The sequence below is a fragment of the Acinonyx jubatus genome, chromosome E4, assembly GCF_027475565.1.
Source record: "Acinonyx jubatus isolate Ajub_Pintada_27869175 chromosome E4, VMU_Ajub_asm_v1.0, whole genome shotgun sequence".
NCBI lineage: Eukaryota > Metazoa > Chordata > Mammalia > Carnivora > Felidae > Acinonyx > Acinonyx jubatus.
In genome coordinates, this window is record NC_069395.1 from 4884083 (window position 1) to 4897693 (window position 13611).

The 13611-nt window shown below is 45.6% G+C and overlaps 1 protein-coding gene across 2 annotated transcripts in view; it reads right to left on the reverse strand.

Annotated features, from left to right (window-relative positions):
- COPA (COPI coat complex subunit alpha) overlaps window positions 1–13611 on the reverse strand; it is a 44724-nt gene that overhangs the window by 5766 nt on the left and 25347 nt on the right. For both annotated transcript variants that reach the window (XM_053209640.1, XM_027048440.2), the window contains exons 13-23: window positions 13097–13172; window positions 11134–11216; window positions 10087–10226; window positions 9207–9292; window positions 8954–9092; window positions 3360–3522; window positions 3116–3262; window positions 2150–2339; window positions 1931–2026; window positions 419–507; window positions 103–226 (exon numbers count right to left, since the gene is read on the reverse strand). In XM_053209640.1, coding sequence (XP_053065615.1) covers window positions 103–226; window positions 419–507; window positions 1931–2026; window positions 2150–2339; window positions 3116–3262; window positions 3360–3522; window positions 8954–9092; window positions 9207–9292; window positions 10087–10226; window positions 11134–11216; window positions 13097–13172 — 1333 coding nt within the window. The remainder of the gene's footprint in view (window positions 1–102; window positions 227–418; window positions 508–1930; window positions 2027–2149; window positions 2340–3115; window positions 3263–3359; window positions 3523–8953; window positions 9093–9206; window positions 9293–10086; window positions 10227–11133; window positions 11217–13096; window positions 13173–13611) is intronic.

The window sequence follows — 13611 nt, forward strand, 5'->3', positions numbered from 1 at the left end:
CACACAGAAGAAAGGACAAAGAGCTGAGGGTACTCTGGAGGACAGCTCTTCACAACACAAACACATGACAACAAAAACACTACAGGAGGGGTGGGCACTTACCCTTGCCGGCAATGGAGCCTTCAAAGAAGCCTTTGGATACAGTCAGTAACGGCCAATTGGTATCCAATGGCATGATAGGCGCAGGTGGCTGGAGCAGCTTGGCATTAGGGTCAATGTCTGGGATCTGAAAGGCAGAAGGTTGAAAGCAAACAGCTCTCAGGAATCATGTGGGGAAGTTTACAGAGCCTCCTTTGACCTCGTTTATTCCTCTGCCTCTCCTGGTAACCAGGTGGGAGAGTGACACTTGGAGGTTTAAACTGTCCCCCGATCTCAGAGTTAATTCTGTAATCAGACACTCATGTAAATAAAAACTTACCGTCTCCTTCTCTGGGTCAAATGTCTCCTTCAGGCTCTCGGCTTCTTCATCTAAGCCATGAGTAGCAGCTGTGAGATAGGCCAGGGACTCTGTAGAGAAAACAGACTTTGTGGTAGAAAGTCCAAGATGTCCCCCGGCGGTCTCTGCCTCCTGGTCTTCAAGCCTGTGCACCATCCCCTCCCCTAAACCGTGGAATGGCCTTGTTAACTTGCTTCCAACAAACAGGACGTGGCAGAAGCCACGGGATACCACTTCCAAGATTGGGATACAAAGAGCGGGGCCTCCACCTGGATGCCATTGCCTGCTCTGAGGGAAGCCAGCTGCCGTGTTGCAAACTGCCCTATGGAGACGCCTGTGTGGCAGAAGGTTGACATTTCCCAGCCATCAGCCCGCAAGGACCGGAGGACTGCCTGCAGCCACGCAGTGAGCGTGGGAAGGGATCCTCCCCACTTGAGCCGGAGACATCCGCAGTCTTGGCCAACACCCTACCCTGATGCAGACTCCTGACAGACAGTGAGCCAGAGGTACCCAGCTAAGCCATGCTGTAACCTGAGGTAATGTGCATTTGTTGCTCTAAGCTGCTCGACTTTAGGGTAATTTGCCACACGGCAGCAAGTGACTGATGTACTCGCTTATCCTTAAGCTCTAGCATCGATGCTGACAAGAACCTGGGAATCGTCCCTGACTCCAATCCGCACATCCCACATCCAGCCCTTCAACAGATCACATTGTTTCCACCCGCACAAGATATGCTGAGTCTGACCCCTTCACTCCTTAGCACCGTCATCCAAATCACATCTCCCTCGTTTCCTGGCGTATCTCAAATGCTAGCACTGTGCTTGGTACACAGTGGGTTCTCAGAAAATTCCCTTTGAGAATATATAAACAAGTAAATAAGAGGGCACCTGGGTGGCTGTGGCTCAGTCAGTTGAACGTCTGACTCTTGGTTTCAGCTCAGGTCCTGATCTCAGTTCAGGGGTTCAAGCCCCATGCTGGACTCCACGCTAACAGCACACAGCCTGCTTGGGATTCTCAATCTCTCCCCCTCTCTCTGCCCTTCCCCACTCGCACGCACGCACGTGCTCTCTCTCTCAAAATAAATAAATAAACTTGAAAAAACACGACTATAACAAATAAATAAGTAAATGAGTAAAACCTCCAGACTTGAAAACAAAACAAAACAAAACAAAACAAAACTCTAACGACCTCTAACCAACTATATTTACTAGGGTATCTGCTTCAGGACCTTTTAAAACCTCCTAACCTCCTAGTTCCTCCATGACTATTAACTGTCTTCCTAAGAGTGCTTGGACAGACTGAATAGTCTGCCTGTACCTCCATTTGGCCCTGAAGCATGTCTTCTGAGCATGGTAGGAGCATGCTCTCTCTTCTGGAAAAATGCACAACAAAGGGAAATACGTCACCACTAGGGTAACCAAAGGGTAACTCACCACGAAGAGAAAATACTTTCTAAGCCCCAAAGGAGCTGGTGAGTCCCGCATGCTTACTTACTCTGCCCACAATTCTTCAGGATCCGCACCCGCTCAGACACGTCACCCAGGTAGAGTGCATTCTGATAATGGCCACTCATGTCCTTTCGGATCTCAGCTGCATCAAGTCAGTAAGATACCAGGTTAGGTCTTCTTTCCGAAGTTCCCTCTCTCCTCCCCTCTACCTGCCTTCACCTTCCCTCAACGCCCCCACTCCCCACCCTTAGCTTCTGGGGCTCACCAATCTTCATCATCTTGCGAAGTTTCTCCAGGTTGCCAGTGATAAGGTACAAGAAAGAAAGTTTGTCGAAGTTTTTGGTGCGTTGATAACACATTTCCACAATCTGGTGGTTCCCCTGCAGCAAGGCCACTTCTCCCAGCTTTTCCCAGCAGTTCTTGTCATCCAGTGCTTTGGCTGCTTCCAGAGCAATCTAAAGAACCCCCAGGGTCAGAGGTAACAGGTTGGCGGGTACCTTGACTCAAAACCAGGGACCATGGTCGAAGTATCCGCCTCTACATAAATCTCCCACAGACTCTCTATACTTGCAATCACTGCTACCATTCAGTCTAATTCTACTGAAAATCCTATCACCAAACAGGATCCCTTTGGCTCCACGGAGAGAAGAATCACATCACACATCCTCCTCCTCAGAAATTTACTTTGACAAACGAAATCATCTCCTAGCAGCTGCTGACTCCACAGGGTCAATTCTTGCTTAGCTACCTTATTTTCCACTTGCTAGGTCTAAAGATCTCCGGGGGCTTTAGAAAAGATAAGAAATAATAAGGAAGTTCAGAACCAGAGAGTCAATGTACCTAAGCCACCTCCCCATTTAAAAATAATGCCTGTACGTCTAGGTCCCAATATTTCCTAAGTACCTGTTCATCTGAGCAGCCAATCAGCAAGTAAAAGGTGAAGGAAATGAGAACTTTCAGAGTCCCTGCCATGTTGCTCCTACGCTAGAGGCTAATGGATTCAGAGTAAGGGACAATGAGGACAGTAGCATTGCTGTGGCAGAAGCAGAGGCAGCAAGTAGCAGAGACGGGCAAGCTGCAACAGGAAGACAGCGCCATCTGACAACCCGGACCATCTCAGACTCCATCCTCCTCGCTGAAGAGGCAAGCCCGGAATATGCCTTCACGCTGCAGCCCGCACCCTCTCACATTCTCTGTAACGACATGGGGCTTAGGACCCCGTCCCCCTCACCTCGATGTTCCCGCACTCCAGTGCCAGGCTAAAGCGAGTTTTCTCGTCCTTGACGAAATGCAAGGCCACCTCAGGGTAGCCCTTCTTCTGGAGGTAAGCGATGATAGACTGGCCAACCAGTTTCGCATTTCTCACCATGTGCAGCACCTAGACGTGTGGGGTGCGGCAGGGCAGGAAGGAGACATCACTCAGGGAGAAAGCAGTGCTGCCCTCTCGCACCCTAGGGGGCCCTCTCGTTTCGTACCTCATCATATTTTCTGTTGATCAGGGCCAGCTTGAACTTGAACTCCGTGGGATCAATGGTGAGCACCCGAGGACGACACTCCCTATCCAGGCAATACACATTGTTGCCCTTCACCCGCGTGACATAGATGGGTAAATCCAGAGTTCGGATGATTCCGTAGTCCCTGCAAACAGGAGTTAGCGGATTCAACTTTCAGCAAGCGAGGGGGAAAATCTAGTCTGGAAGGACATGGAGCAAGCCTAGGACACGACTTTGGATCTTCTTGCTGCTCTTTTGCCAAGTGCCATTCGCACAGAGGTATAGACAGGAAGTGGTTCAAAAGAGAGCAGAGCTAAATGCCACATTTACTGATTTTATTCTTCTGTATGAAGCGGGAAAAGATAGGGCAGATGGTCTGATCTTTCCTCATACGCTATTACTCTGGGAGCTAACAGACATGGCTGCAGGAATCAGGCCTGAAAGTTAAATCCTAAGTTCTGATGTACAATCACTGGGCCACTAGGGGCAGCTGAAGTCTCTCCTTGCAGCTACAGGTGGAAGTGGAAGAGAGGGAGATGTGAAGTCTGACACACACGAGAAAAACGGTAAAAGGCAAAAATAATTTTAAACTGAACGCAAATTAAAAATGTATAATCTAGGGCGTTAAGTGCACATACTGTATTAGAAGAAACGCTGAAAACTAATGAGCTCTAAACAAATACATTAAAAAATTAATAAATACAATAAAAATAAGCCAGCAACTCAAAAATGTGTTCCTTTACAAGTTAAACCAGAGTATACTTCGAAAAAATAAGCCAATCATAAAATTAAGAAATAGAAAAAAGAAACAAAATACAGAAGTTCAAGAAAGGCAAAAGCTAAATAAAATTCATAAACCTCTTATGAGTCATAAAGAAGATGTGGTTTATACTACTTGGCAATGAGAAAGAATGAAATCCTGCCATTTGTAGCAACTTGGATGGAACTGGAGGGTATTATGCTGAGTGAAATAAGTCAGGCAGAGAAAGATAGATATCATATGTTTTCACTCATATGTGGAACCTGAGAAACTTAACAGAAGACCATGGGGGAGGGGAAGGGGAAAAAAAATAGTTACAAACAGAGAGGGAGGGAGGCAAACCGTAAGAGACTCTTAAGTACAGAGAACAAACTGAGGGTCGATGGGGGAGGCAGTGGGAGAGGGAAAAATGGGGGATGGACATCGAGGAGGGCCCTTGTTGGGACTAGCCCTAAGTGTTATATGTAAGCGATGAACCATGGGAACCTACCCCCAAAACCAAGAGCACATTTTATATACTGTATGTTAGGCAATGTGACAATAATTACATATTAAAAGAAAAGTAAAAATAAAAAATAAACCTTTTGTGACTCTAATTAGGAAAAAAGATAAAATGGCCAAAATAGGAATGAAAAAGGGGATATTCCTAGAGCTCCTGCAAGTTGAGGGTGGGCGTAAACTTTTTTAAATGATCAAATTCCAGGAAAAGTAAAATTTACCAAAACTGACTAAAAACAAATAGAAAACCCCGACAGTCCTATAACTGTTACACAAGATAAACTGAAACTGAATCACAAAAAATCCTCCTATAAAAGAAAGTCCTAGGATGGGGGCTTCACTGGATGACTTCACTGGCAAATTCTACCCAATATTCCAGGAAGAATTAAACCCAATCTTACTACAAACTCACTAAGAGAACAGAAGAAGGTATATTATTTTCCTTATTTTATGAAATTAGCACAACCTCAACACCAAAACCTGGCAAAGTCGGAAAGAAAAAGGGAAGTCGTAGGCCAATCTCATTTATATATATACGTGGATGCAAAAACCCCAAACAAAATATTAGCAAACTAAAACTAGCAGTATCAGAAAAGGGTAAAACATCATAACCAAGTTAGATCTGTATCAAGAATACAATGTTGGTCTCATATTTTTAAAAAATCAATTTAACTCCCTATACTAATCAACAAAAGGAGAAAAATCCTAGGACTACCTCGGTATATGCAGTAAAAAAAATTTTATGTAATAAAATTCAGTATTTATCTGAGACACAGCACAGACAGACATTCCTTAATAAGTAGAAGCTATCTCTAAAGAAATCTACAGCAAGCTTAGGAAATGCCAATACACTGAAAGCTTGCCCTTTAAATTGGGACCAAGACGAAAAAGTCTACTATCATCATGTGTATTCGACACTATGCTGGAGATCCTGGTCAGCGCAGCAAGACAAGGAAAATACATGAAAGTATAAGTACTGGAAAAGAAGAAACAAACTGTCAATTACCCACAGATGCTATGATTACTTACAAAAATAAGGCAAATTACCAGAAATAATGAAAGTCTAATAAGATCTCTGAAATCAATTTAGAAACTTAATTATATTTCTAAATATTATCAGAACTTAGAAAGTTAAATTTTTAAATGGATAGTTTCCATTAAATTTTTTTAATGTTTATTTTTTGAGAGAGCGAGCGAGCAAGCGAGCACAAACAGGGGAGGGGCAGAGAGAGAGGGAGACACAGAATCTGAAGCAGGTTCCAGGCTCTGAGCTGTCAGCACAGAGCCTGACACGGGGCTCGAACGCGCGAACCATGTGAGATCATGACCTGAGCTGAAGTCAGACGCTCAACCGACTGAGCCACCCACGCGTTCCAGATCCATTTACAAATAACGCTGAAAACTGCCAAGTGCCTAAAATAATCTAACTAAAGAAATCCAAGATCTCTATGGAGAAAATTCTAAAAACTTTACTGAAAGATGTTCTGGAAGACCTAAATAAATTAAAAAAAAATTTTTTTTAAGTTTATTTATTTTGAAAGAGAGTGTGTGCAGGAAGGATAGAGAGAGAGGGAGAGAGAGAGAATTCCAAGCAGTCTCCACACTGTCAGTGTGAGGTGCCAGATGCAGGGCTTGACCTCATGAACCCGTGAGATCATGACTTGAGCCAAATTTAAGAGTTGGAGTCCTGCATTGGGCTCTGTGCTGGCAGCATGGAGCGTGCTTGGGATTCTTTCTGTGTCGCTCTCTTTCTCTCAAAATAAATTAAAAAAAAAAAAAGTGGATGCTTAACCAACTAAGCCACCCCGGTGACCCAATAAATTTTTTTTTAGAGGGAGAAGAGTGCTAAGGCAGGGAAGAGGGGCAAAGGGGGAGAGAAATTCTCAAGCAGTCTCCATACTCAGCGTGGAGCCTGATATGGGGCTTGATCTCACGACCCTTGAATCATGTCCTGAGCCAAAATCAAGAGTTTGACACAACTAACTGAGCCACCCAGGCGCCCCACAGAAGACCTAAATAAATGAAGAGTTACTACACCATGTTTACAGACCAGGAAACTTAATATTGCGAAGATGTCAATTACGTCCAAAACAATAAACGCCCTCAATGCAATCCCAAGTGAAATCACAATAGGGCTTTTTGTTTGTTTTATTCCGCATGGAATTTCACAAGCTGATTCTAAAACTTATACTTTAAGGCAAAAACGTTTTGAAAACTTGCCCTTTCAAGGCAAAATTAATTAGAAGATAGCCTATAATTTAAAAGAAAAATAAAAGTAGGAAAGATCTGAGAATCTGCTCTAGCATGTGGGAAGACCCCTAAAGCACAGACCACAGGAAACAGGTCCTTGCATTTCTGTAAACATGACTTATGTGTGACAAGGAAGGCACTGTAGAACTAGGGGGAAAGGCTGGTCTGTTCAGATGATGTTGGGACAGCTGAGCCTGAAACTGAGCCCCCTCACAGCCCCTCACACCACACACAAATATCAACTTTAGGAAGATCACAGCCCTAGGTATGAAAAACAAAAGTATAGGGGTGCCTGCGTGGTGCAGGTCATGATCTCATGGTTCATGAGCTCAAGCCCCACATCGGGCTCTGAGCTGACAGTGTGGAGCCTGCTTCAGATTCTCAATCAATTTCTCTCTCTCTCTCTCTCTCTCTCTCTCTCTGTTCCTCCCCTACTTGTGTGCTCTCGTGCTCTCTCACAATAAATTAATGAACTTTAAAAAAAAGGGGAAAAAAAACCCAAAAAACGTATAAAGTTCTTACAACACAATATAAAAGGGGTGTCTGGTATCTGGATGGCTCAGTTGGTTAAGCGTCTAATTCTTGATTTTGGCTTAGGTCATGATCTCATGGTTGTGAGATCAAGCCCCATGCCTGGCTCAGCATGGAGCTCCACACTGAGCCTGCTTAGAATTCTCTCTCCTTCTGTATATGCCCCTCCCCCACTCATGCTCTCTCCACCTCCCGCCCAAGGTAGACAAAAAAAACAGCAAAAAGTTTCTACAAGAGAATACAAAAGAACGCCTTTATAGCCTTGGAGTCAACAAAGGTTTCTCAAATAAGATACAAAACCCAAGATCCACAATAGGTAAGAGTCATAAATTCAACTATAGTAAAATAACATCTATTCATCAAAGGATAGGATATCATGAAAAGAATCAGGAGACAAACTATGGAATGGAAGGAGGCATTAAGATTTGTAACATGTAGCCCAGACAAAGGACTGACGCTCAAATATATGAAAAATTCCTAAAATAACCAGGATAGATAACCCATTAAACAAAAACAGATAAAAGTCCTGAACAAAATTCACAGAAAAGGGAACCCTGAGGGGTGGTCAACTGGAAAGTTGCTCACTCTCATTAGGAATCAGAGAGTGGCAAAGCTAAATGACAGTGAGATGCCACCACAAATCCACCATAAAGACAAAAGAAGTCTGACAAAGCCAAGTGTTGGCCAGGATGACAAGCGAGGAAGCTTTGATACGATGCTGATGGCCGTGCAAATCGGTACAGCCACTTTGGAAAGCAGTTTCACATTACCTAGTAAATGTGAAGATACGCATACTCTATGATCCAGCAATCTGGTTCCGGACACTCCAGAGAAATGTTGTGTGTGTATGCACCGGAACACATGTAGAAGACTGTTTAAGAGAACACTTTAGCACAGTGGCAAAATCCTAGAAATAACTCAAATATCCCTGTAGAGCAGAGCGGATAAACTGTGGTATGTTCACAGAATATTATACAACAACGAAGACAAGTAAATTAGAGCTGTAACATAGGTACATACATCTTACAAACAAAATATGGAGCAAAATCAGCAAAATACGAAAATAATATACTCAAGATGATTTACATGCAGTTCAAACCAAGCAAGATTAAAACATCATTTGAAGACATACTGGGTGGTAAAATTACAAAGAAAAGCTTGGACGAAATTACCATAAAAGTCAGAATAATGTTATCTTTGGGTGGGAAATGGAGGTGGTTGTGATTAACAACCACATGGTGGCAAGAGGCCTTTGGAGGCCAGCACTCTTCTATTTCCTGACTTGGGTGGCAGGAACGTTCATTATATGACGATTTGCCATTCTCTACGTATATACTCCGCATTTTTCTTTATTCAAGTCATATGTCACAATTTTTTAAAGACTTGAAAAAGAACGTTCAGCTGTGCCTAGCACATATGCGCCAAAGATTTTCCACGAAGAAAAGTTCAAGGAGGACTTCAGTTACATCCCTTGAGACAGGACAGTGATTTTAAGAAGCTACCTTCTCCCACTCTGTGTATCAGAGAATTCACTTACCCAGTGGTGACGGCATATTTGATGTGGTTGCTTGTGGTATAGATAAATACCCCACTCTCATCCCAGGCCCCACTCTTGACGCGAATGTTCTCATGAATGTTACACAGAGCCTCCAGTTTGCGGTTACAGATCACAATGGCTGTAAGAGGCAAAGGGCATGAGTACTCTGCTGGACAGGGTGAGTGAAGCAGGCTGGCAGGGATGGGAGCGCAGGACTGGTGTCTACATCAGGGTGGGTATAAGGGAGACTCACCATGTTTGGCCAGTAGTGCTACATGGGACATGTCTGCTGACCAGATAACGTATTTCACCTTGGAAATCTTCACAGATGCCAGAGTCCTGGGGCAGAGAAAGGCGAATGTGAGTGGACCTGACTCCAAAGTCCCAGGTTACGACCTACATCCTTTTCATCACCAAATTAAACCCTAATTTCTTAAAATAATACCAACTAGGGGCGCCTGGGTGGCTCAGTCAGTTAAGCATCCAACTTCGGCTCAGGTCATGATCTCACAGTTTATGAGCTCGAGCCCCCTGTCAGGCTCTGGGCTGACCGCTCAGAGCCTGAAGCCTTCCTGCTTCGGATTCTGTGTGTGTGTGTGTATGTGTCTCTCTCTGCCTTCCCCTGCTCGCCTTCTGTCTCTCTCTCACTCAGAAATAAACACTAAAAAATATATATTTAAAAAAATAAAAAATAATACCAAATAAACAGTCCTTGTATTGTAGCTGAGTGACGGAAACACTTCGGCTCACACTGTAGGCTCCCCCCGCACACCCTCCCGGCCGTCAACTCCCTGTCCCTCAGGGATTTGTGTACGTTTGATCTCACCAGAGGACTATAAGCTCCTTTAAGCACAGGATGCCACTCATCCCTACGTGCCCGTGATTCTAAGTGCCGAGAGCATTCTTTGTTCAGGTAAGTGCTCCAAAAACAGACAAATAAGGCCCTCACTGTTAACGCTGTTGGGTACGGACAGGATGGACAGTGATCACAGAGGGGAAAAGTGGCAAGTCTCGGAGTTACACACAGAAGTGGTCAAGCCTGAGGCGAACTTACTGGGGGGGACAGCTCCCACTACAGACGTCCACTCCCATCCACTACATGCCTGTCTGCTTAGGGGCACCTGACATGTTACCGCTTCTGTTGTACGTCAAAGAGCGTGATGGATTCTGCATCTCGGAGCAGGAGGTTTCCTGTGCCAGCATAAAAGATCTCATCGCAGTTGGGCACCTGTACCTTTTTGGTGATCTCATTCTTCAGATTCTTGATCAGAAGCTGAAATAATTATCACAAGTGGGGTTATCGGAAATGTGTGCTCATAAGATGACGACAGCTGACAACACGCCTCAGCAACTGTCCCTTGGTTTCAATAAACCAAGTTAGGGGGCGCCTGGGTGGCACAGTTGGTTAAGCGTCTGACCCTTGATCTCGGCTCAGGTCACGATCTCACAGTTCGTGAGTTCAAGCCTCGCATCAGGCTCTACGCTGAAGGTACGGAGCCTGCTTGGGATTCTGTTTCTCCTTCTCTCTTCCCCTCCCCTGCATGTGCACACACATGCACTCTCTGTCTCTCAAAATATATAAACGTTAAATCTACTCTTTCAAAAAATAATAAATAAAATAAATGAAGTTCGGGTGTTTTCTGTCCGGGCCGGTCACCATTTTGGCAGACCACCCTAACCAAGACCCTCTCTGGAGGCCCTGACAGCTTCTGTTTCTTCCCTCAACTGAAATACCCTGAGAAGTCCAACTAACCCCCAAATCCCTCCATCAATCAGAGCGAGAACGGTACTTCTGGGCTGGGGCTTACATCTGTGTTACATATTTTCTTGAGATCTTTGTTTCTCTCGCTCAGGATCACTTCCACTTCAAGTACCAATGAGGGTAGTTAGGATAAAAAAGGAATTACTCCTCACCCAGACCACCGCTTTCAAATTTGACATGTTTTGGCTTCTGTTTTGTCAATAGTGTCTTTACCTTTGTTCTCAAACCCAGACTCACAGTGACCATCAAGCCAATCAAGTCAATTTTAAGGCTCTTTGTCTCCCAAGGGGACTGTGGTATCTGCAAGATGATCACAGCTCCCCAGGGGAGAGGAGAAAGAGAACATGCTCCTTCTTCATGCAATACACCACTGCCCCCACACTTCCCAAATCAGTTTCCCCTTTCTGCCCTAACTCACCGAATGCATCCGATCCAGGACAGCAAACCGGTTTCGAGCAACCCAAACGGCCGTCAGGCCTGAGGATCGTTTCCCTTCGGGAGCTGAGAACAAAACCAAAGGGCGGGAAGCGTGTGGCGAGCCACTGGAAGGTGACTCAGGCGCCACGGAGCTGCCAGTCTTGCTGGCTGCCACGTCCGCTTTGCCGGTTCAGCTGCTTCCTGACTAATTCAGCTGTAACCCGAGGCTATCGTCAGTGACTTTTCCCCACCAGTCCCCTCCAAACTCCAACCTCCACCCTGCCAAGCCTCTTCTCTCCAGGCCAAGTGGCTGCCTGTCAGCCAACACCGGGTACTGGCACAGGGACCGCCCATCTTGGGAGACAGCACACTCCATCGAGCTAACGAGCAGGGCCTCGCTGGCCAAGCTGTGGCGCGGCAAGCAGCCTGTCAGTGTCCAGGACCTCCTATCTCAACAAGCTGGAGTGGAGACAGAGCCCCCTCCCCAGGACGCAGCTGCTCTGCTGCTTTTAACATGCAAATGCAGACCCCCGGTAGAGCAGGGTGGGGCAGAGCGCTCCCAACTGAATCTTGACAGGCAGATGAGCTCGGTGCAGGGCAGTATTTAGCACCAAGCCGTTGCTCCATAAATGTCACTCATTCGCATCACCCTGAAGAAAGTTAGGAAATGTTCCCCGGTTCCCAAACATCTCACTGGCTGACGACGACTCCGAATGGGCACTCCACCCTCGGGGAAACTTCAAGGGTCGTGCACAGAAGGATGCGCCGAAACACCCATATACGAGCCCATCGGCAGCGAAGTGGACAAAACGTGCTGGCCAGCCTCGCTTTGTGCCCCTCTGGCACCTGTGGTGACAGGCAATTCTAATCATGACCAACACCCCCGTTTTCCAGGGGCTGGGGAGCCACATTATTCGAGCTTTCGGTCTTTCTCTTCCTCTCTGCTGCCTAGCACCGGGCTGCACCTTTACACCTTTGCCAATTATTACCTTCCTTTGAAAAATGGAGAAGATAAGACCTAAGTGGTAATAAAGCAAAACTAAGAAATAATCGTGAATGCGTGGGGAAAAAGAACAAGGAGGTGGGTAGGGAGGGGCATAATCACAATTTGATCAGAAATGGCTTAACTGTTTAACTTATAGGGGAGACTGGTTATGGATACCAAAGACACACAAGTTCCCTGTCCTTTCACCAAGACCACACTTTCAAAAAAGAGTGAACCGTATTAGCAAACAATCATGACACAGTGAGTGGCACCTGCAAAAGGGCCAGAGCTAGCAAAATTACTTCTTGCAATCTGCTCATGGAGTCTAAAATATCATAAAAGTGTGCCAGTAAGGTGAGGACCCAAGAAAGCCTCTACAAAGCAACGGGAGGAAGCGGACTGAAAAGAGCCTAAGTGAGACACATCCATTCTGGAAGGCTGTCGGCAAATCCTAACAGGAAGGACAGCGACAAGGGCTGGCGGTGATGGACGAGGTAGACAGGGGTCTCAGCTGGATCCTGGGATCCCTGGCGGGGTGTGGGGCTGTTAGCAGCCTCATTTCTTTGACATGCAAAGGAAGCAAATCGGATCTGGATGTGGATGGGAGAGCATAAATCCCCAGTCCCAGGATGAGACATTGCAAGATTGGAACCACATTCTTAAATAAATGAAACTACCAGGGTGAAAGTCATATTGGCTGACAATAAACTAGGATAACATGCTGTGCTGAAAGGGAAAATGGAGAGTTTCTAATAACCAAATTATAAAATATATATATCTAGCTGGAGTAATAAAATGGAGGAGGAACATGAATATTTCACACCATGGTCGCCTCTGATGCAACTGTCAGCAGCACCTGCCAACAGACACGAGTGATGTGACCGTGGCCTGGGGAGGGAATGTGAAAAACCTGAAGAGGCGCGACAGCGCGGCGGCGGAGAGCTGTGCGCGAAGCCGGGCAGACACAGGGGGCACCTACCGTCAGGATTCTGGGAATCCGCGTCCTTGGGGATGGTGTACAGGTCATAGGTGCTATTCTCCAAGTTGCTGGCTCTCTGTAGAGGAAACAGGAATCAGATGGTGACAGGAACCCAAGACAGCAGTTTATTCTGACAGAGGAAACTGCGCCGTCACACAATGATCTGTAGCCATCCCTTTCTCACCCGTCACCCACAGGGACAGGTGGACGTGTCTACAGCTAGCAGTTCTCAGACTCGTCGCCAAAGAACTCGGAATTCATGTCACTTCATATTTTTTGTATCCTCCAAAGGTTTATGCAGATATTATTTGAAAGGCAGCAAGGACTGCTCTTGACTCCACACGTTAATAAACTAAATCCCCAGTATTCTGGTGCTCTACCTAAGTATACTCGTCAACTTAAAAGTTTGTCCAAGGGGGAAAAAAAAATCAATGACGACAGTAAACACAACTCCCAGGGAAAAAATGTTAAGACTCTTAGATACTGAACAAAGAACGGGATTAGACACACTAGAA